The following is a 22,717-nucleotide window of genomic DNA, read 5'->3' on the forward strand; positions in this document are numbered from 1 at the left end:
GTTACTGTTTAAACCATTTTATTTTTAAAACAATTGCAACTGTGTAAATAGTTGAGAAATCTTTAATATTAAACTCAACAATGTGTCAGACAAACTTTTAAGTTTAATAAACTTTTGGACATACACATACACACACACACCGTTTTAAATTAATCCATCTTTTACATGAATGTGTATAGCTACATTTCTGAGTTTACACAAATAAATCCACCCAACCTTACTTTCTTTTGCAAAACACTAAAAGCCGCTGGTAGTTATATACTTCTATTGTATGGATACAAGATTCTTTAAAATATCTTCTTTTGTGTTCTGCCGAAGAAAGTTATAGAGGTTTGGATTGACACAAGGTGTAAATCATGAAAGAATTTTCATTTTTGGGGACCACTTGTTATAAATCTGTATACATTTCTTTGTTGTGCTGAACATAAATAAACACAAGAGTTTGTAACTAATCTGTTTTGGGCGATGATTGACTCTCATAGTAGTGTTTTTCATTTTTGGTGAAATATTCGTTTAAGTCTCCAGTCAACAAAATAATCTTTATTCTGACATTTTGAGGACTTTTATTCAGTGAAAAAAATCCTATTAAAAGTTACTTTATTACCTTTGTTGGGAGACATTTTGAAGTATATGTTTTACAGTGGGATCACTTTTGTTTTCAAGTGACTGTTATACAAATGTTTTGTACTCACACTTGTGTTAATGTTGGTGTGGTAGCTTTTCTTTTATTGTGTTCTCTCTTGGGTTCATTTAATATCATTCTGACATGATGTTGATAATGACTGAGATGAGTGTATATTAATATCATATCTGATGTTTCTCCTCAATGTTTTACAATCACATGCAGAGTGAAAGGATTCACTTCATTCAGTAAAGATCATCTATGCCTTTTTCTCTTTGAAGACTGTGACATCAACTGTGTGTGAAGCGCTAAAAGTGTAGAGTTATGTTTAATGTAAATATAGTATTTTATTGTAATTTGTATTACATTCTGTATCATCCTGTAGTCTCTGAGCTCCTAAAGTCTGATGTGTGTCTGGTCACAATACAATACATGGTCAATGGTCACCTAGATTGGCTTTAAATTAATTTATTGAAACGTTTTGTTGTTATTGTTAGTGTATATAAAAGTAGACCCTTTACACTTTCCAATGATGCCTTTGTACAAAGTCATTTAATTGCTTTAAGGATTCGTGTGATTTATTGTTACTAGGAGAAACTGAATGTCTGATTTGCTAAGAAACTGTATTGAATAGCACAGTGCTGTAAATCATGTGTTCAGTAAACATTTTGTCAGCCAGACCGGTCATAAATAAGTGATAATGCTGTGAACTTAAGGATTGTAATGCTTCGCCTCAGGTGGTTCTTTGCCTCCACATCGTGCCTTAAGATCATTATACCATGATCATTTACCAAGTTCAAAACAAGTTAAAGTTGTTATTGATGTTTTCCCGGTGGGCGGCTTTTAAATGTGGGACAGAAAGCGAGCGGACGGAACTGACGGAGGGCTGCTCTTGCTGAAGAAGTCCAGGGCTGCTGCTTTTAGTCTTAGCCCAGACTTGTGAGGCAACGCTGACAACAAGAAGTTTCTGTGAACACAATGTCTGATCTGTGCATGTGCATCTGTGTGATATGATAACAGAGGGAGCGCAGTCATTATGAACAATGATCAAACTGACTAAAACTACATGTGCATCAAACAAGTTTTATATATGTGGCTTCAAACCAATCAGAATTGAGTATTCAGACAGACCATGGTATTATAATATATTGATTCAATTTTAAATGACACCCCCACCCACCCCTAAATATAATGAAATTGAATCAAAGGTATGTGTCACAGTTGTGTTATGTTTTGTTTGTTTTTTTCCTCTCGTGGTTAATTTCATTATTAGTTCATAAGTTTTCACCCGTGTCTCATTATTTGTTTATCCCCAGTTCTTGTTCAACCAGGTTCCCTGGTTGCCTTTTTGTTTAAGATTGAAGTACCTATTTTGGAATACCCTTTGTTTGGATGATCTTGTCTACCAGCACCCGTGAAAGGCTTGCTACTGTCTTGCTTCTTGTAGTTCAATACTAGTACTAGCACAATATTTACTGCTGGTGATTTGTACATCCATGCAAGTCTATTATGCAGTTCACTATTTGATGCAAGATTAAAAGCAACCATAAAAAAAATTGTTGTCTCAATGTATTTTTATTTTAAAATTTGACAAAATGTAAAATTATCTTAACAAAATTATTATTATTAATTATAAATGAAAGATTTAAAAAAAGAAAAACGAACAAACTTAAAAGTAACATCCTCCTCTCAAAACAATGAAAACAACAGTTTTTTATACTTCGCTGCACATATATGCCAACAAGAAAATAAAGTGGCCATGTAAAATGGAATTTCCACACCAGGGTTATTACGGTAAATGGTGATTAAATGTGGGCTAACACTAGACATTTGTTTCCCTGTAGCTCAGTGGTAAGAGCATTGCGTTAACAAGGTTGTGGGTTCGAATCCAGGGGATTGCACATACCTAAGTATAAATGTATATGTTAATGCAATGTAAGTCGCTTTGAATAAAAGCGTCTGCAAAATGCATAAATGTCAATGTTTTGCTAGCTAGCTTATTTCACTATGGACATTAAGCCAACAGGTTAATATCACTCACAGACTCTAGGCCACCTAGAGTTTATCCACAACTCTGATAAAAAAACACCTGAACAATCTAATCAGCGTCTTTACAATAGATGCGTTCAACTTGTAGCGGCGCTGCGCAAATCTATCATCGTATGACATTTAAATACCGCAAAAGAGATTCAAGTGCAGATTCCGCGGTACGCAATTGAATCGCTCTCGCGGTACTTTAATGCGATATAACAAACAATCTGCGCAGCACAAGATTAAGTTGAACGCGTCTGTTGATGATGTCACTGATTCGCCTCTTCAGGTGTTTTATCACAGTTGGTGCTGAACTCGGCAGGAAAGTGGATCTCGCGGGACAGAGTTGAGAACCACTGCTATAGGCTACACACCTTTCCCGGTGAAAAACTGGGTTACAGTGTGACACCCTTTCCTTTGTCTTTACTCTCTCTATTTCCTCTCTATCCTTTTTTGAAAAACAGATATTTATTAGGGAACATTGTCGTCACTGTAGTTCTGGCGCATCTACTGACTGCAACTAAACACCGTGACTGAGAGCAGGACCAAACCATTTCATTCAGATACAGGGGGGTGATCGGTCAATGTGGATTTTTACTTTTTGGACGATGGGAATTTTTAACTTTTTCCTCCAATAACAAAGAGATTATTAATTGTATTATTATATAAATATATATAATAAATGATGATGGTTTGATAATTTTATATTAGTTTTTACCTATTTCTGGGGCCCCTGTCAATCATGACCCCTTGGAATTGTCCTAACTTTCCCCCCTATACGGAGCCCCTGCTCTCAGGTGATGAACCAGCTGGAGAGAGGTTCGGTCCTGCTGTCAGTAGAGTCTGCAGACGATGCACTCTCAGCTGCACATGCGCACTCGGACACACTGCCACACAAATGCGTGTTGAAGGTTCACACACACAGGCTACTTGTAAATCTTTTTATTCATTTTGTACAAGTTGTAGTAAAAGTGTGATTTTTAGTGATTATATAAATGTTATTGAAAACAATCCGGATTTCCGATACATCTCGCAGGCACATCGACGTTGTTAACGTCTAAATTAATTTATTTTAGACGGTTAAAATATTTAGTGTTTGAATGGCTCTTTGTTTTGTGCTGTTGTTTTGAAAAGTAACAGGGAACAAACAAACAAACAACCGAAACAAAGTAAGAAAAATATATACAACAATAACTCCAATCATGTTGCCATAAAGGACCATGTTTAACATTTGAATCATACCAAAATACCCATTATGCCACCATCATTTCTGGTAAAGAAAACAAAAAGTAAACGGCAATCATGCATTACCTGCAAAAGAAGAAACACAATGTATAATCGCCACATAAAAAGTTACTGTAATTAAAAACATTTACAATCAGATATAAAACAAATTAAAATATGAAACGTTTAAACTCAATCCAAGAATTTAGTATGGATTAATACCTGCATTTACATGCTTAATTCTCTGAGACACCCAAAACATGTTGATCCAAACAGGCACTAAAACACAAGGCAGATATAAATATTAAAACAAAGCAAACTCGCAATAGCAAAAAGGATTTGACTAAAATTACCATTGATGCTCTAAAATAGATCTGCTTTATTGTTTGAAGCAACAAACAACATTTTCTGACGGGGCACTCACCAATTCAGTTCTGTTAATCAATGGTCTTATCAGCTCATATACAGCCTTAAGTTCCCACACCACATGGTGCTTCAAAGAAATTGGACTTTAAATAAAATTGGACTTCCTTTTATAACCTGTGGGATTTGTAGTCCATCTCATTTGTAGTCCCTATATCTTCTAGCCCATTACATATACAATAACAATAAAGTCAATAACCAAGTAAACAATATGTTGTGATGTTTTTTTGAGGTGCAGAAGTCAGAGCTAAGACTGAGCTGTCTCTTAAGTGTTATCTACTTAACGCTCTTGTTATGTAACGTGGCAACACTCCTTTGGAAGGATTTCTGAGCTTTCTGTGACTGTTGTGACAGCCTTTTACCCACAACATTCTTACAGAAACTTTACTTTTAACAATTAACAGAAATGTCCTCTATAATAGTGACAATTTCAAAACAGAAGTGTGGAGCATCAAATACAAGTCACTCGAGATAATGCCGCACTCAAAGGACACGTCAAGAAAAATAAAAAAACTCTAACTTAGCTCTGTATACTGTGTTAGGTTATATGAGTAAAGTCTTCTTTTTTTGATTTCACTTATGCTTTTTGTTGTCCTTATGCTGTCCCAATTGCTCCCATTGCTTACTCCACCTGTAAGTCACTTTGGATAAAGGCTTCTGCTAAATGACTAAATGTAAATATTTGATTGTTTTACACTTTTTTTTCAAAATCCTTAAATATGTTTCCAGGTTTTTGACCCTCATTGTACCTTATGACTAATCATTTCTGATTTCTATATCTTTTCTAAAATATCTAATAATATAAAATAAAAAAGCATGCTTAGATAAACTAAAATTGGCTCTGTAAACTGTTGTAGGCTTTGTGAGAGATGTTTTTATTGCTCTTATGCTTTTTGTTGTCCTAATGTTTGACCCAATTGCTTCCATTGTTTACCCAACTTGTAAGTCGCTTTGGAATAAAGCGTCTGCTAAATGACTAAATGTAAATGTAAATGTAAGAAAAAGGTGGAAAGCCTTTTGTGGTGCTTGCTCCAACCAGATGAGCAGAAAGACACATTACTCTTTAAGTTGAAAGGTGTCATCAGGACTGAGCGCTTGTGACAGACACATAGTAGTTTGCTGGTGTTTGTGCTGCTGTACCGAGTACTAGAGCAAACCCCTGGTGTAACATCATCGACACAACGCCTCCATCAGGGAACAGAGGTTACATACTTAACTTGGACTTTGTTTTTATTGTCAGAAATAATATTGTGTATAATAAAAATATGGCATAGATGGCAATATTCATGTGTTTCTGTTAATACAATATGGGGAGTTTCCCAACAGGGCTTGAGACTAGTCCTAGACTAACATAAATGTTGAAGGTATCTTGATCTTTATCTTAAAATATATGAGTGTGATTGTTTTGTCTCAAGATGCACACAGTTATGTTTTTTTTTCAAGATTTTTTTTTTAAACTACATAAATATCCTAATTTAACTAAGGCCTAGTCCTGGTTTAAAATAATCCTTGTCTAGGAATTCGGTCCTTTAAGTAAATATATTGTTGTGATGTTTCTGCAGATATGTTTATACATCCAGAGAAGATCTTCAGCTCTGTGTCCTCTCATTCAAACACAAGCAGGAAGCCTCATAACACAAAAACAACACAGCCAGAACACCGTAAAGCCAAAGATCATGAAAATACAGATGACATTTTATTCTTCTAGTGTCTCTTGTGTTTCAGATGGACAGTGATCACTGTTTTGCTAACATGATCTGAACAGACATGTGCTGCATCTCAATCCACACAGTATCCGTCATGAATAATATTTGAAAATAGTATTTTTCCCAAATCGTAGTATGTTGAAAAGAATATTCCAAAGATTCCCAGATGGTCTACTGCTTCCAATAGAAATTCGTATTGCAGAACGATGCACGCTAATATTACCCACAACTCACTGCGAGTAGGCGGAGTTTAGTTACGCTCCACTTCATTAATAAATGATATAACTGATGCGTCACTCAATTAACAAATGTAAGTATAAACATTACCTTCAAAGAGCAGTGTTTTAATGTGTATGTCAGTTAATGGCCACAATGTTGTGTAGGTAACAACAGCCACTTCTGTTTCCTGTTAGTATGTCCCAGTGCCTGAGTATTGTTTTTCTACACAATTAAATGTATATATTTTCCCTCACAAAAACAGTACACACTTTTATTGAATATTATAAGTAGGTGAATTGGGAAGCAGCAATGTTATGACACACTGCATAACATACATTTTACAAGTAATGAAATTTGCACTGATTTAATCTCTGTTAAAGACATATTAGCAGAGTGATGAAGTTTATTACCTGTTATCTTATATTTTGTAAATCATTACTGAAAGGACAGTCAGGAGTCAATGTGCAATTTATAATCTGTTTAGTGATTTATAATAGAACACTTTGTGTCTAATTGAATGATCATTCATGTAAATATCTCTAATGTTGGATATTTCTTGTGATTCATATTCAGGGTTATTTGTCTCCAGAAGCTTTACACTAGAAAGTCTTAATGTTCTTCTTATTGACTCTTGGTTGGAAAGGGATGTTATCAGGACATTCATAAAAAAATGTGATATTGATACTATACCATTCTAGTGAAATGTCAATTCAAAATATATTTGAAATGAATGTTTTGCTCCTGTCAATTGGAAAATAATGTTTAAGGAGCATTTTATTAATAATAAAGCGTGGTTCTCATATCCAGAAATAAAGCATTTAAGTTTTTCATGATACTAGTGAAATATATCAATTCTTGTCTTAAACAGTATTTGACAAAATTCTGTTAAAACATGTACTGTATATTTCATCTGCATCTGATGCTGTCTTAAAATGAACCTGTACATTGTAAATATTTCATTGCAGATTCTGCTACTTTGTTCTTGTATGGAAAAAGTAAACTTGAACTTTGATCTGCTTGTTTTTTTCCTTATAAAACTGTGTGTGTGTGTGTGTGATGTATCATATGTTTGGTGGCTCCTCCTCCTCCACAGGTAGCTGCAGGTGAAAGTCAAACTATTACAGCAGGAGCCATTTTACAGTAAAGCCTCATTCAAGAAAATAAATAATAAACAAGATAAAAACACAGTAAGTATAAATAGTCTAATGTTTATTCAGTAGATTCAATATTGTCTTGCTCTGAACATCACATTAAATGTATTGGTTGAAAAACTGTGTTGAACGTATTGCTTTACTTTTGGAATCAGGAAGTGTGTTTATAAACTCAAAACATTAAAAGTGATGTTTAAAGATCAAATGTGCAGCTCAGTGTTGTGGACGGACTGATCTGAGAGAAGTGTGTATTTCTGAGATGACACATAACACATCAGTATTTTGTTTAAAGGTTTAACTCTTTATGTTCTGACACTGCGTGTTCATCATGAATCTCTCCACAGAGACAAAACGGTGAGATTTTTGAAAGATTTTAATAAACTAAAATACTTTTAATTATACTTGAAAAATGTTTGTCTATAGTTAGATGTGTTTGCAATGGAAGGCTTAATTTTGGTCTGGTGTAAGAGTTTGTATTTAATACGTTTTTCACTTTAAATTGTTTCAGTTTGAAGTTTAAATTATTATTTGCGATTTTATAATAATGAAAATGTATAGAACGTTTATACACATTTAAAAAGTATATTTTTGTGAATTATATTTCACCATATTTTTCCCATTTATATATTTTTTATTATTATTAGGTGAAATAACTTATTAATAAAAATGTTTTATTGAAAAATTCATAACACTGAACATGAAGTAAACTCTGTTTAATGTTGTTTTAGTTTGACTCGTGGAGAATCTCCTAAATCCAGTCGTGTGTCTATGAAGAGTGATGAATCAATGGATATTCCACTTAACTTCAGTTCAGGAGACTGTGATGATACAGATGTGAGGTGAGAACAGTCTGATGGTTTAGACGAGTAAATCACTTCATCATCTTTATTCTCTGATCTGAGTCTGTGCTGTTGATGTTACTGCAGATATTCACTGAACACTTTACTGACAGATATACACATTAATCCATGTGTTCACTGTATGTTAACAGATATTTCATTTATTGTTCAATTACAGTAACACAACAAATGGATCATTGAAAGGGAAGCACATGGATTCTGTTTTCCAGGTGAGTGTCTGTGTGCGTTTGTGCGTGCATGTGCATGTATTTATATGATTCATCATCTGATTCATTCATGTAGCAGGAGATGTGTATACAGTAAAACTCTGTCCTGGCTTTTTTTGGTGTGTAAGTGAAAGTGACCTATTTGTCAGATATCGTGTCCCATACCCGAAATGCGACCTCTGTATTTAAGCCATCCAGTGAGTAGTGAACACATGTACACCAGAGCAGTGGGCAGATATCACTGCAGCACACGGGGAGCAAGTGGGGGTAAAGTGCCTTGCTCAAGGGCACCTGAGTCGTTACACGCCGGCCATGAGAATCAAACCGACAACCGTCTGGTCACGACTCCATCACTCTAAACATAGCACTTAATTGTATAGTCCTGTTTCCAAAGTAAATACTGTGTACTTATTACAGTAAATTGAATAACTAGTCATGAACCCTGAACCTAAACTTTTACCCTGTAGTTATCGTATACTACCCACTACTTTCTTTGGAAAGTACACTGTACTGTAAAATGAAGAGCAAACAGAAATTTTTCAGCATAAACCAGAATGTTAATAAATAAACTGATTAGAAATGTAATTATTGAAGTTGAGAAATTGATGCGAAGAAACTACTGCGTGACTATCGTTTTGATGTTACGTTTATTTGGGAGATCTTTTTTGCTGTATTTTGTTTAAAAAAGTTGGTCTTTTCTAGTGTTTTACTTTAGTTAACAATCATTTATTGTACATTCATTTTATTTACATTCAATATCATGTTCATTAACACAAATTAATCAGAGATGCTCTTTTTCAAATGATACTTTACAATTATTTTACCCCAAAATATTTGTATAAGCCCCAAAACAAATCTGTCTATTCAAGAGGCGTTTCATGAGATTCTTTTACTGGCAGTCATAATGCAGCTTTACACAGATTACTGTTATCATATCTGATGGTTATAAAGCATGTTTACATGTTTAGTTTCGAACTGATTCTTTGTAGTAAGAAATCGAGATCATATTGATTATAAATAGATCTCAGTGTGTTATCAATGCTGATGTGTATTTGATGATTTGTGAATCATTTGAGGGCAATTTATGAATTAAAGAAAATAGCAGAATATTTATATTTTGTTTCTATAGTTTTGATGTGTGGAAATAGTGTTAAAAAATGTGTTATTAGTTTCATGAAATGGGGTTTAAGCAAGTGAGATAAAAACTAGACTGCAACGAGCATTTAAAAATTATATATGTAAAAACAAATCTTGTGTGTTTGAACAATGATTTCAGGAGCTTGAGCACAAACTCATCTCTCTGATGAAGAAAGAGCTGAAGATCTTCAAGAGTCTTCTGAGTCCAGATTACCCATCATGCTCTGAGAGAGAAGAGGAGGATGATGAAGATCAGATCAGAGTCAGAGAGATGTTTCTGAAGATCACACTGAACGTCCTGAAGAAGATGAAGCAGACAGACCTCGCTAACAAACTACAGAGCAGTAAGAACTCTCAGTCATGTGACTATTACATCACTTTACCTTCAGATGAACAGACACAGTGTCTGTATTTACTGATGATTATTAGTGAAAATACATTTACAGTTAATAAATCAACAGAATAGAACCATGAAGCTGTTTGTGTTCATCTAATGTCATGATCATCAAAATGTTAAGACACTTTTGAGTCAAATAAAATAACAGATTAGACAAAATATTGATTTGGTTTAATAAGCATAGCAAGCTGTACTATATTAAAATGATATTAAAGAAGAAAACTAAAGATGTTTGTTCTTACATTGTACTTACTATAGAATTAAGGATATTCCTAATCATATACATGTATTTTTCTTTCTATTCCCCTTGTTTATCAGAATTTGCTCCTGTATACATGAAGAAACACAAATCCAGACTAAAAGAGCAATTCCAGAGAATGAATGAAGGAATCTCAGCTCAAGGAAGCTCAACACTTGTGAATGAGATCTACACAGAGCTGTACATCACAGAGGGAGGGAGTGAAGACATCAATAATGAACATGAGGTGAGACAGATTGAGACAGCATCCAGAAGATCAGAGACACAAGAAACACAAATCAAATGTAATGACATCTTTAAAGTCTCACCTCAACAAAACAAACCCATCAGAAGTGTGCTGACTAAAGGAGTCGCTGGAATTGGAAAAACAGTCTCTGTGCAGAAGTTCATTCTGGACTGGACTGAAGAAAAAGCAAATCAAGATCTTCACTACATATTTCCACTTCCTTTCAGAGAACTGAATCTGATCAAAGAGAAAAATATCAGTCTCATGGATCTTCTTCATCAGTTCTTCACAGATACAAAAGAACTGAGATCAACAGACTTTGATTATAATAAAGTTGTGTTTATCTTTGATGGTCTGGATGAGTGTCGTCTTCCTCTAGATTTCTCAAAGAATCCGAGTTTGTTTGATGTCAGAGAATCAGCGTCAGTGGATGTGCTGCTGACAAACCTCATCAAGGGGAATCTGCTTCCTTCTGCTCTGATCTGGATCACCTCTCGACCAGCAGCAGCCAATCAGATTCCTCCTGAGTGTGTTGATCTGATCACAGATGTACGAGGATTCAATGACCCTCAGAAGGACGAGTATTTCAGGAAGAGAATCAATGATGAGAATCTGGCCAACGGAATCATCACACACATGAAATCATCCAGAAGTCTGTACATCATGTGTCACATCCCAGTCTTCTGCTGGATTTCAGCCACTGTTCTCCAGAGAATGTTGAGTGAAGCAGAGAGTCAAGCACAGATCCCCAAGACTCTCACTCAAATGTTCACACACTTCCTGATGTTTCAGGTCAAACTGAAGAGTCAGAAGTATGATGGGAAATGTGACGTAGATCTTCAGCAGGCTAGAAAGAGTCTTGAGTCACTGGGAAAACTGGCTTTTCAACAGCTGGAGAAAGGGAACCTGATCTTCTATGAGGAGGATCTGAGAGAGTGTGACATTGATGTCAGAGAAGCGTCAGTGTACTCAGGAGTTTGTACTCAGATCTTCAGAGAGGAGTTTGGACTGAACCTGGGGAAGGTGTTCAGCTTTGTGCATCTGAGCGTTCAGGAGTTTCTCGCAGCTTTATTTGTGTTTCTGACATTTCTTCAGCAAACATCAGGACCCATCAGGAGATTGAGATCAAATATGAGTGATTTACTGAAGCGTGAAGTGGACAATGCCTTACAGAGTGAGAACGGACACCTGGATCTTTACCTCAGATTTCTTCTGGGTCTTTCACTGGAGTCCAGTCAGACGATCTTACAAGATCTGATGACACAGACAGGAAGAAGCTCTGACAGTAAACAGGAAATAGTCGATTACATTAAGAAGAAGATCAGAAAGAATCTCTCTCCAGAGAAATCCGTCAATCTGTTTCACTGTCTGAATGAACTCAATGATCATTCTCTAGTGCAGGAAGTACAAACATATGTGAACAGAGGAGATGAGTCTAGTCTTACTGGAGTCCGTCTCTCTCCTGCTCAGTGGTCGGCTCTGGTGTTTGTGTTACTGAACTCAGTAGAGAAGCTGGATGAGTTTAATCTGAGGAAATATGATCCATCAGATGAATGTCTTCTGAGGCTTCTGCCAGTGATCAAAGCATCCAGAACAGCTGAGTGAGTCTGATGAACTGTGTTAAATTGTGTTATACTGTTATATAAGGTCTACTTACAGTATGAAGTTCGTGTGGTTTTTACATCCAAAAACATCAAAATCAATAAGTTATAGGCTATTTTCTAAATGGGTTTTGAGGCCAGCTCTGCTAACGTTTGGTTTTAATGGGCGTGCCGCATTGAAGACTATAAGTAAACGCCACTGCTTTGATTGAATAATAGTTTGCGCAGTTGGAGCCTTCTGTGAATTTGGTTAGAGACGTAACGTTAGGTTGCACATCAGCACAATTCAGTTTTCGCACAGCATCAGCATTATCTGGAGACCTTCTGTGATTTATCAGTACATCAGTATTTCATGTGACGCATTCGCACGGGATGATTTTACTCAAATTGACTGACTTATATCCCATATGTGATGTCAAGCGTTTAATGATATATGATCGTACCTGTCAGCATTTGAGACCACTGATCCCTTACCAGACAAAAGATCATCGCGATCGTGGGTCTAAAATGTTACGATAGTTTCCATGATAAATAAACAAACGGGAGACCATGTTTCGCAGACAGAGGATAAAACCTTGAAAAATTATATATGAGCCCACCAAATCACAGAGATGCCGATTCACAAGGCTTAAGATCATAGACAACCTCAGCAAGTATTAAAAATGACTAGTTGTCCCCAGGTAATACTTATCTCATCCAAATAATGCTCAGGGCACATCAAGTGATCTCTAACAAAGCAATAGTGACACATAGTACAAAAATGTTTTACTCACATAAGATTGGTGCGTCATTCAATATCAGATCAAGTATTGGAGGCACAGCACTGCCTTTTTTTAGACTCTTCGCAAATCCAGCGTCGACCTCTGCCTTGTTCACAAAGGAATCCTCAGAGAAATTAAACAAATAATAGTCCATGATTTTCCCCCATGAGCTGGAACGTCTTTAAAAATAAACTTTAACCACACATTACTTATATCGGAATCCCAATGAAGGTTATGTAGCGACTGTATTCTTCCACAACCAGTTTGTGGTTTTATTCCTTTTTTCGGAAAATTTGTATTTATTTGTTGGTCTTTTATATGTTTATAATTGTATATCTGGGTACAGTTCTTGCAGTAATTCTCCATCAGGTGCAGATGTTGCTTCAGCTCTTGTGGATCTGATTCTCATTGTGTAAACATTATCACTTGACGTGTTTATATCTTTACTGATGTGATGTTATTTCTCTCTCAGTCTGAGTGTCTGTAATCTGACAGAGAAAAGTTGTTCATCACTGGCGTCAGTTCTCAGATCAAACTCCTCAAGTCTGACAGAACTGAACCTGAGTTACAATAAACTGAAGGATTCAGGAGTGAAGCTGCTCTCTGATGGACTGAAGAATACAAACTGTAAACTGAAGACATTACAGTAAGAAAACACCCAAATACAGTGAAACGTGTGTTTGTATCAAGTTCACTAGAGTTCCTTTAAAATGTTCATGTGAATCATCTTCACATAATGTTGTTGATCATAGAGACTCAACAGTGACTGTCAGTATATTTTTTTGTTAACGCCTATTAAAATATATATATAAAAATGTAACAGTCCTAGATATTATTGTAAAAATGTTGTTGACTTTATTTAATTTAATTTTTCTTCTCTCTTCAGTCTGTCTGGTTGCAGTATTGGATCTGAAGGTTGTGTTGCTCTGACTTCAGCTCTGAGATCAAACCCCTCACATCTGACACAACTGGATCTGAGAAAAAATAATCCAGAAGATTCAGGAGTGAAGCTGCTCTCTGATCTACTGAAGGATCCACACTGTCAACTACAGACACTACTGTGAGTTACTAATTCAATTATGATTGTGTAAAAGACAATTTTGTGACCGTCAAGTATGTTTGCTTTTTTGTTCCAGTGTTATGTTCTTGTGTGAATTTGATATATTTACACTTCTTGTATAATGTTGTCTCTTGGATAATCTCTGCGAAAAGTTGCTCTCCATTTACATGAAGTTAAACATGACATACTTTTGTTGTGTTTCTGGACACACACACATCATGTTTTACAGAAGTTCACTGCCACTCATAGAAGTTGTCAATCTTTCTTGAAATGATATCAACTTGTTTTGATTATAATTTTTTAATTGTTATTTCTCTCTCAGTCTGAGTGTCTGTAATCTGACAGAGAAAAGTTGTTCATCACTGGCGTCAGTTCTCAGATCAAACTCCTCAAATCTGACAGAACTGAGCCTGAGTCACAATAAACTGAAGGATTCAGGAGTGAAGCTGCTCTCTAATGGACTGAAGAATACAAACTGTAAACTGAAGACATTACTGTGAGTTACTGATCAAATTATAATTTTGTTTATAAACTCACTATTTTTAATAACTCACAAGAGCCTGTCAAGTATTTTTGCCTTTTATGTTTTGCTGTTTCACTCTTGTTCTTGTGTAAATTTGATAAAGTATCCAGTGGCAGCGTTTCATCAAAACCTAGTGTCTGGCAAAATTTCCTCTGGCCAAACAGCAACTACATTCCAAAGTAACGTAACCATAAATGAAACCACATTATATCTAAACAAATCATTTACAAGAATCCCAAAAACTGAATGAAAGCACAAACATGGACAGAGACTTACAGATAACAAACCCAAACCCTCATATCGTTTAAAATGTGTTTGTAGCAAGATTCAAAGTAGGGAAGGAAGGAGTCGGGAACCGGCAAACATTTAAACATTTAATATAAATAATAACAGCCTGCGGCCCCTCACGGCCGACCGCAAGCGAACAAAACATAAATACAAATACAAACTTGTTAGGGTCCGGTCCTCTCTCTTCGACAGTCCGGTCGCTCGTTCTCTTCTATGCTCCCGATCTCCTACGTGATTCGAGCCCGGTGTGTGCACAGCTGGCGCTCATTCATAATTACTCACCGGTCTCGAACCACGGTCTCACCCCGCCTACTCCACTACAGTGTTTTTTTAAAGCTCTAACTCTGCAGCAAAAGGGCGACTCCAACATAATATCTACTAAACCATCTGTCATTTATACTGTGTGTGACAATCTCTTCAAACCCACAGTCAGATGTTGTCATAACCACAAACGACTACGTTAATGGGGTTAAATCTGTGACATCCACATGAAAACACAGATGATCCAAAAAGACGTGCAGATATTTAGTACAATGAACTGTGACTGCGCATCACTGGAACATGGAGTACATTTTTTATTATTCACAGTACATCTTACAATATTTAAACACCTGGCTTGGGCAGATGAGATTGTTATGTGACTGTAAAAATAAAAATGATAATTGCAAATTTATTGCCATTTGTCGACATTAAAGACTTCACTACTACCCCTTGTCTTACCATACACGTTATTATTAAACACCTGTAAGGGATTTTGTAAACATTTTCTTCCTTTTGTTAAAAAAATAAATGCCTTCATGATTTAATATGTGATGTGAAATGTAGACAAGTGAAAGGCGGATTCAAACCTGCATCATGATAGTGTTACATATATTAGTCACATGTGTTACTCAACTCACCATTGAGGCTGATAGTCAGTGAATGTTGTTTTCACACCTCACATGCTTCTGGCGCCCATGAAAGAAATATACAGCAGTCTAAAATATATTGATGATCTTTAATGAGCATCATTATACACACTTTGATCCACTGTTGTCTGAATGATATAGGGTATGACAACTGCCATACTCTGCCATAAACAAACACCGCCACTAGTAGTAGCACAACTTGTGTTATGTTTTCTATTGAATAAACATACAACTTCTTGTAATAATCTCATGTGTAAATCCCTCTGGATAAAAAATATTTTCCCAATTAATAAATGTAATTGTATTGTACAGAAAGCTGCTCTCCATTTACATGAAGTTAAACATGACAAACTTTTGTTGTGTTTCTGGACACACACACATCATGTTTTGCTGAAGTTCACTGTCACTCAAGCTAGAAGTTGTCAAGCTTTCATTGAAAATTAATGAGATCAATTCGTTTTTTAATGTTTCTCTTGGAATATTCTTATATGTATTACATGTGTGATACTTTGAGATTTAAAGTCTCACATGAACTTTACTGCTTCATGCAATATTCTGAAAAATGTATGTGTAAATGCTTTGACTGTTGTCCATCTCCATGTGGAAAGTGCAGCATTATTAAAATCTGAGTGATTAATCATGCTGTCAGAAAAACGTAAGATTTTAACTCACTGTTTTGGTGTCATTTCTCTCTCAGTCTGAGTCGCTGTAATCTGACAGAGAAAAGTTGTTCATCACTGGCGTCAGTTCTCAGATCAAACTCCTCAAGTCTGACAGAACTGAACCTGAGTAACAATAAACTGAAGGATTCAGGAGTGAAGCTGCTCTCTGATGGACTGAAGAATACAAACTGTAAACTGAAGACACTAAAGTAAGAAAATCATTGAACCAATAAAGTTAAATGTGTGTATTTATTATGTTAATGGAGGTCTTCGGTTTATAAGAATCATCTTTATATATAAGAGACTCAACAGTGACTGTCAGTCAATGACTCTCTGACGATTTAGATTCATACAGCATTATCACCATACTGAGATCAGTTTAATAACTAACTTGAATATATTCTATTCATGCTATTATTATAGAATGACATTGATTTACAATAATTTAATTTATTATATCGTTTTAAAAGGGACATAATTTGATGAACAATAAATGTGAATATTATATGCCCTCCGCTGTTTAGGAGCCCGGCGTGAAGCGGAGGGATCTTAAATCAGCCTGAAGGGGTTGTATTCGCTATAACAACCGCCTCGCTATACATTATCCCGCTTATTACATGGCTACCTACCAAATAAATAAAAAAATGAACACAACATATTGACTTAAAAGGGAGTTTGTTGATTTAAAAACTATTTATATTGCTTCCGCTAAAGAAAATAGTCCGTTCGGTCTCTACGGTTAGAATCCTGCGTCCATGGCAACGGGCTTTTTTTTTTTATGACAACGGTCTGTTATACTAAGATTAGTGCTGCATTACACGTGCCAATATGAATAAGTCTACCTAATGTCTGTGATTGTTGCTGAACATTTGCTAACGACATGTTTTAAGCATATTCACGCAGGCGTGACATTATTAGTCAGTCAGTTTCACGACTAGTAATGCTCATGAAGTATTAATGCTAAGCACTAAAGTGCAACGTCTCCCTTACTTCCCGTTAAAACACTACTTCGTTTAATTTAATACCAATAAAAGCCGTGCATACCAGCAACATGCTCTTCATCGATCCAGTGTGCTGTCGGCGTTGTTTTGGAGCCGTTTGGAGCACGTCACGAAGGTGCTGCGTGTCAGCTTAACCAATGAAAAGTGTAGCAGCAACAGCACGCTGCGGCTGCACGCTTGTGCGTGCTGCATAAGGATGCATTCACGTCCGCTGGGAGATTTGGGAAATGTTCGTAAAAATCTAACAGTGTAATGTTTTCAGCGGGGTGGCAACAGGGGTGGCAAGGACTTCGTCTTGGGTGGCAATTGCCACCCCAACTAGCCCTCTGGCTCCGCCACTGCAATTATTCTACTCAACATGTCTTAATGTTACTATCATTATTCAATTTATTACCATTACAGTAAGAAAACACCCAAATACAGTGAAACGTGTGTTTGTATCAAGTTCACTAGATTTCCTTTAAAATGTTCATGTGAATCATCTTCACATAATGTTGTTGATCATAGAGACTCAACAGTGACTGTCAGTATATTTTTTTGTTAACGCCTATTAAAATATATATATAAAAATGTAACAGTCCTAGATATTATTGTAAAAATGTTGTTGAGTTCTTTAATTTAATTTTTCTTCTCTCTTCAGTCTGTCTAGTTGCAGTTTTGGATCTGAAGGTTGTGTTGCTCTGACTTCAGCTCTGAGATCAAACCCCTCACATCTGACACAACTGGATCTGAGATATAATAATCCAGGAGATTCAGGAGTAAAGCTGCTCTCTGATCTACTGAAGGATCCACACTGTCAACTACAGACACTACTGTGTGTTATTTTTTATTTCTTAAACCATTTTATTTTTAAAACTATCACCACAATGTAGGAGTCGCACAAACTAGTCGACATGAATGCTCTTGCATGACTTTTAAAGCTTGATGTTGACTACTCGCGGGGTCATGTGGGCTAATAAATAGATTGACATTCTTCTAAAGTCATAGGCCATCACAGACAAAATCGTGCACTAATAGAAACAGCAGAAAAATGTTTCATGACACTTTTAGTCGACTTGTTGTGAATGTAAGTGAAGTTTGGTCTGTACACGCTTCAGATCTGATGTAACTCAAAGCTGCTGTAGAGATCCACCTGCTGCTCTTTTAATGCACAGCCCCGTTACCTCCGACATCACACTTTAAAATAGTTTTATTTTAAAGTGCTCTCGTGCAATAGATGAAAAACAGTTTATTTGTATTTAGATACTTTATATTTAGAGCAGCACTCAAGTGTCTTGCTGCCCACACCCATCAAATCTTGTGGCTGAACATTTCTGGGCTCTTATTATGTTTATTAATGACGACATTGACTAGTCGACATGACTTTTATCACATTATAGTCGACCTCAAAAAATCTAAGGTGGTTCAACCTTTACCAAAAAAAAAAATAGGTTGAGAAATCTATAAATATTAAACACAACAAACTGTAGGAGAAACTTTTAAGTTTATTCAACTTTGGGACAGGAGGTTTACATAACTCCGTTTTCTCAGTGAAATCATATGTATTTCAACACACACAATGTTAAATTAATCAAATTTTTACATGAATGTGAATAGCTACATTTCTGAGTTTTCACAAATAACTCCACCCGACTTTCTTATGCAAAACTCCAAAAACCGTTGGTAGTCATATACTTCTATTCTATGGATACAAAACCAATGACAAGTGACAATAGGGACAAAGGTTTTTTGGTTACCAACATTATTCAAAATATCTTCTTTCTTGAGAAGAAAGTCATAGAGGTTTTGAATGACACAAGTGTGTGTAAATGATTAAATAATTTTCATTTTTGGGTGACCAGTTGTTATAAACCTTTACAAAACAGTCAGATTTGGTCCTTGATTCTGATTGGCTCAGCGAAGTTCTAAGCCATTATAAAATACTCCGATATATATTACGGCTGATCGCACCACATAGCCTAAATATTAATCATTTAATATATTTTATGAAACCTTGCTAAGCATATGTAATAACCGTTTTATAAAAGCAATGAGCTCTGCAAAGCAAGAGTTCTCCCTTGGATTAATTTAATATGATTTGTAAGTATAAAGTCATTCTGACATGATGATGACTGAGATGAGTGTATATTAATATCATATCTGATGTTTCTCCTCAATGTTTTGCAGTATTGAGCCTCAACTGTTACAATCACATGAAGAGTGAAAGGATTCACTTCATTCAGTAAAGATCATCTGTGCCTTTTTCTCTTTGAAGACTGTGACATCAACGGTGACAGCTGTGAAGTGATTAAAGTGTAGAGTTATGTTTATTGTAAATATAGTATTATTATTGTAATTTGTATAACATTCTGATCTCATATTCTGTATCATCCTGTAGTCTCTGAGCTCCTAAAGTCTGGTGTGTGTCTGGTCACAATAGATTATGACATGGTCAATGGTCACCTAGATTTCTGGTTTCAAAACTAATTTAATGAAGAATTAACTTATAATAAAATGCTTAAAATAAAATAATAGTTTTACGCGTCAGAAAAATGTATGCTTAAACTTAAACTTGACATAAAACAATATAATGACTTTTGCCATATGTAAGGGGAAGGGGCGCCATATAGGGGGGAAAAGTGTGGACAATTCCAAGGGCCCATGACTGACAGGGTAGCTAGACAAGTGTTAGCCTACATTTAATCCCCATTTAATCAGTGCAGTGAAATGTTAAGCAAGATATTCATAGTAATATATATGTAGCTTAGTAGAACAATATGCTGTTTTCATTGTTTTGAGAGGATGATGTTCATTTTATGGTTCTTGTTGGCGACTGCTGTATTTCAGTGAGACTAAATGTTGTGTATAAAAGAGAAAGGGACACATGTTAACTTCTGTTTTTCTCTTGCTCTCAGTTGGAGAACACACAGTATTTATATGTTTCTGCAAGACTACTGAAGTGTGAACTTATAAAATGTTATTTAATAATTATTTATAAATTGCTTAAAGGAATCATGTGATTAGATTTTACTTGAAGGCACTGAATGTCTGGACAGGAAATAACCGAGTGCTGTTCTTGCAGAAGAAGTCCAGGGCTGCTGCTTTTAGTCCTAGTCCAGACTTGTAAGGCAACGTTGAGAACAAGAAGTTTCTGTGAACACAATGTCTGATCTGTGCATCTGTGTGATATGATAACAGAGGGAGCGCCTTCATTATGAACGATGATCAAACTGACTAAAACTACATGTGCATAATGAAATGCAATTAAATGTATGCTTGTGTTTGAAAATGTTGAAATAAGTAAATACTGGAGTATTTCATAGAGCTTTGAGTGGTCCAACAAAGACATGAACAATAAAAACATTAAAACAACAGTTGAGTGATGTGTGTAATGATATCATACTGCTTAGAGATTTGAGTGTGTTGTTTGTTCCCTAGAACCTGCAAAAGATATGCTTGTGTGTAAGGGCAGGATTGTGAAAGTGAAATGTCCTATGTCGCTACAGAACAAACACATAAACCTTCTGGAACTGGTAACAGTTTTCTTGCAGTGAAACGTTTTGTGAAGATCTTAAGAAACCACCACATTTAAATATGACGGTAGCACACACAGATCGCAAGGGGCCCACACTCCCCAAAGCTTCAGTTTTTACAGAAAAAGAGGAAGGTTCGGCCGAGCTGCCGTATTTCTCTTCGCCTCGTAAGAAAACACTCATTGCTCTCTATTCTTCTCTCTGGAGAGAGACGGTGCACCTATGGTTATGGATGCTCTGGTGCACCAGTGGCCGAATGCACTTCTCTACGCGTTTCTTCCATGGTAACACTTTACAATAATAGTAGATGAATATTCATGTAATAATACCTAAATTGATAATCACTTTAATATGAATTAAGATGAGTTAAGCCTAATCAAGAGCATGACTATGGCATGAGTCATGTGAATTCCTGCTTGAATAACAGACGCCTTAATTTCACATTAGTACATGTTTTATAGTTAATGTATTAATTTACATTTTGGGGTGAAATCAGACATGCTCTAAATGTAAAAGGAATTAAAAGGGCAGAGTGTATTTTTGCTTATAAACCGGTTTATACATTTCCAACCTGCAGCTATGGCTCAAACATCATCCAATGACACTGGATTTAAAACCAGTGATACCCTACAGATGATGGTTATTATTGGTTGTTTTGTGAACTGGTCCACTGTTTTTTTTATCAGAATGCACAGACCGGCGTTTCCGTCATGTGTTTTTACTCTTCTTTTGAAAAGCATCAAATGATACGATTAAAATGACCTGAATATTTACGTAATACGTGTTTTAATCTGCACGTTTTAATGATGTCACCATCCCAGAAAAGTCGTGACATAAATGCATATTAATCTATGAATAGTTACGGATGAGTTAGTAATAATGTCCTCCTTCAAGTAAAGTCATGACATAAATGCATATTAATCTATGAATAGTTACGGATGAGTTAGTAATAATGTGCCCCTCCAAGTTAAGTCATGACATATATTCATATTAATCTATGAATAGTTACGGATGAGTTAGTAATAATGTGCCCCTCCAAGTTAAGTCATGACATATATTCATATTAATCTATGAATAGTTACGGATGAGTTAGTAATAATGTGCCCCTCCAAGTTAAGTCATGACATAAATTCATATTAATCTATGAGTAGTTTCTGTTGAATTTGGTTGGAAATGTAAAAACCGTTTCACAGTACATTACAAGCAAACAAAATATTGTGCCCTTTTAATTCGTTTAACATTAAGAGCATGTCTTAAAAAACAAGTTAAACTTAGGTTGATGTTTCTAGATCACCAGAAAGTAGGCCTACAGTGTCTCAAATCAAAGAAATATATTTGGTAAACAAAAGAAAGATATTGGATAAGATACTTTTCTCTCACAGTAACCCCAAACAAAGTCAGCTTTGACCGTTAGGTGTAATTCAACCAAAATAAAACAACGGTAGTGGCTGTGAATTCGGTCTTTTCTAAGGAGAACAAAACAGAAATATTTAGAATGTATAACCATAAGCCACTTACATTTTTATATGAGATATAACCCTATTTTACATTCTTCACATAAACATCATCAGACATTTACCTCTTTTACTTACAGACATATACACTCTAAAGGACATCACAATCAGAACATGAATCCATGTCAGAAATTATTAAGATTGAATGAAGGCATTGAGCATATACAGAAACAAAATAAATGGCACTCACTCTGAGAAACGTGGTCACAGGAAAACTAAGATGGCGGCTGACACACGTGCGCACTCGGAGGCCCCTCTCCCCTCTGACACAATTTTAACAGAGGAAAACAAGTTTGCGTCACTCTACAACCATATTATGGGATACAAACATTTGAGAGTGCAAGGTTCTAAACATGTAAAATGAAACACTCACGCGCAATTTCCGTCACCGCTCAGAACTTCCCCGCATGCACTCAGGCATATAAC

The 22,717-nt window shown here is 35.7% G+C and overlaps 1 protein-coding gene across 1 annotated transcript; it reads left to right on the top strand.

Annotated features, from left to right (window-relative positions):
- Nucleotides 1-7,704: 7,704 nt before the first annotated feature.
- LOC130415883 (NACHT, LRR and PYD domains-containing protein 12-like) lies at nucleotides 7,705-18,065 on the top strand (the record flags this gene model as incomplete). Its single annotated transcript, XM_056741871.1, has 10 exons — nucleotides 7,705-7,730; nucleotides 8,105-8,215; nucleotides 8,394-8,445; nucleotides 9,719-9,923; nucleotides 10,295-12,062; nucleotides 13,296-13,469; nucleotides 13,710-13,883; nucleotides 14,206-14,379; nucleotides 16,300-16,473; nucleotides 17,906-18,065. Coding segments are annotated over exons 1-10 (3,018 nt in total), but the record flags the coding sequence as incomplete, so codon positions are not given.
- Nucleotides 18,066-22,717: the final 4,652 nt, after the last annotated feature.

The sequence above is a fragment of the Triplophysa dalaica genome, chromosome 3 (genome assembly GCF_015846415.1).
Source record: "Triplophysa dalaica isolate WHDGS20190420 chromosome 3, ASM1584641v1, whole genome shotgun sequence".
Taxonomy (NCBI): domain Eukaryota; kingdom Metazoa; phylum Chordata; class Actinopteri; order Cypriniformes; family Nemacheilidae; genus Triplophysa; species Triplophysa dalaica.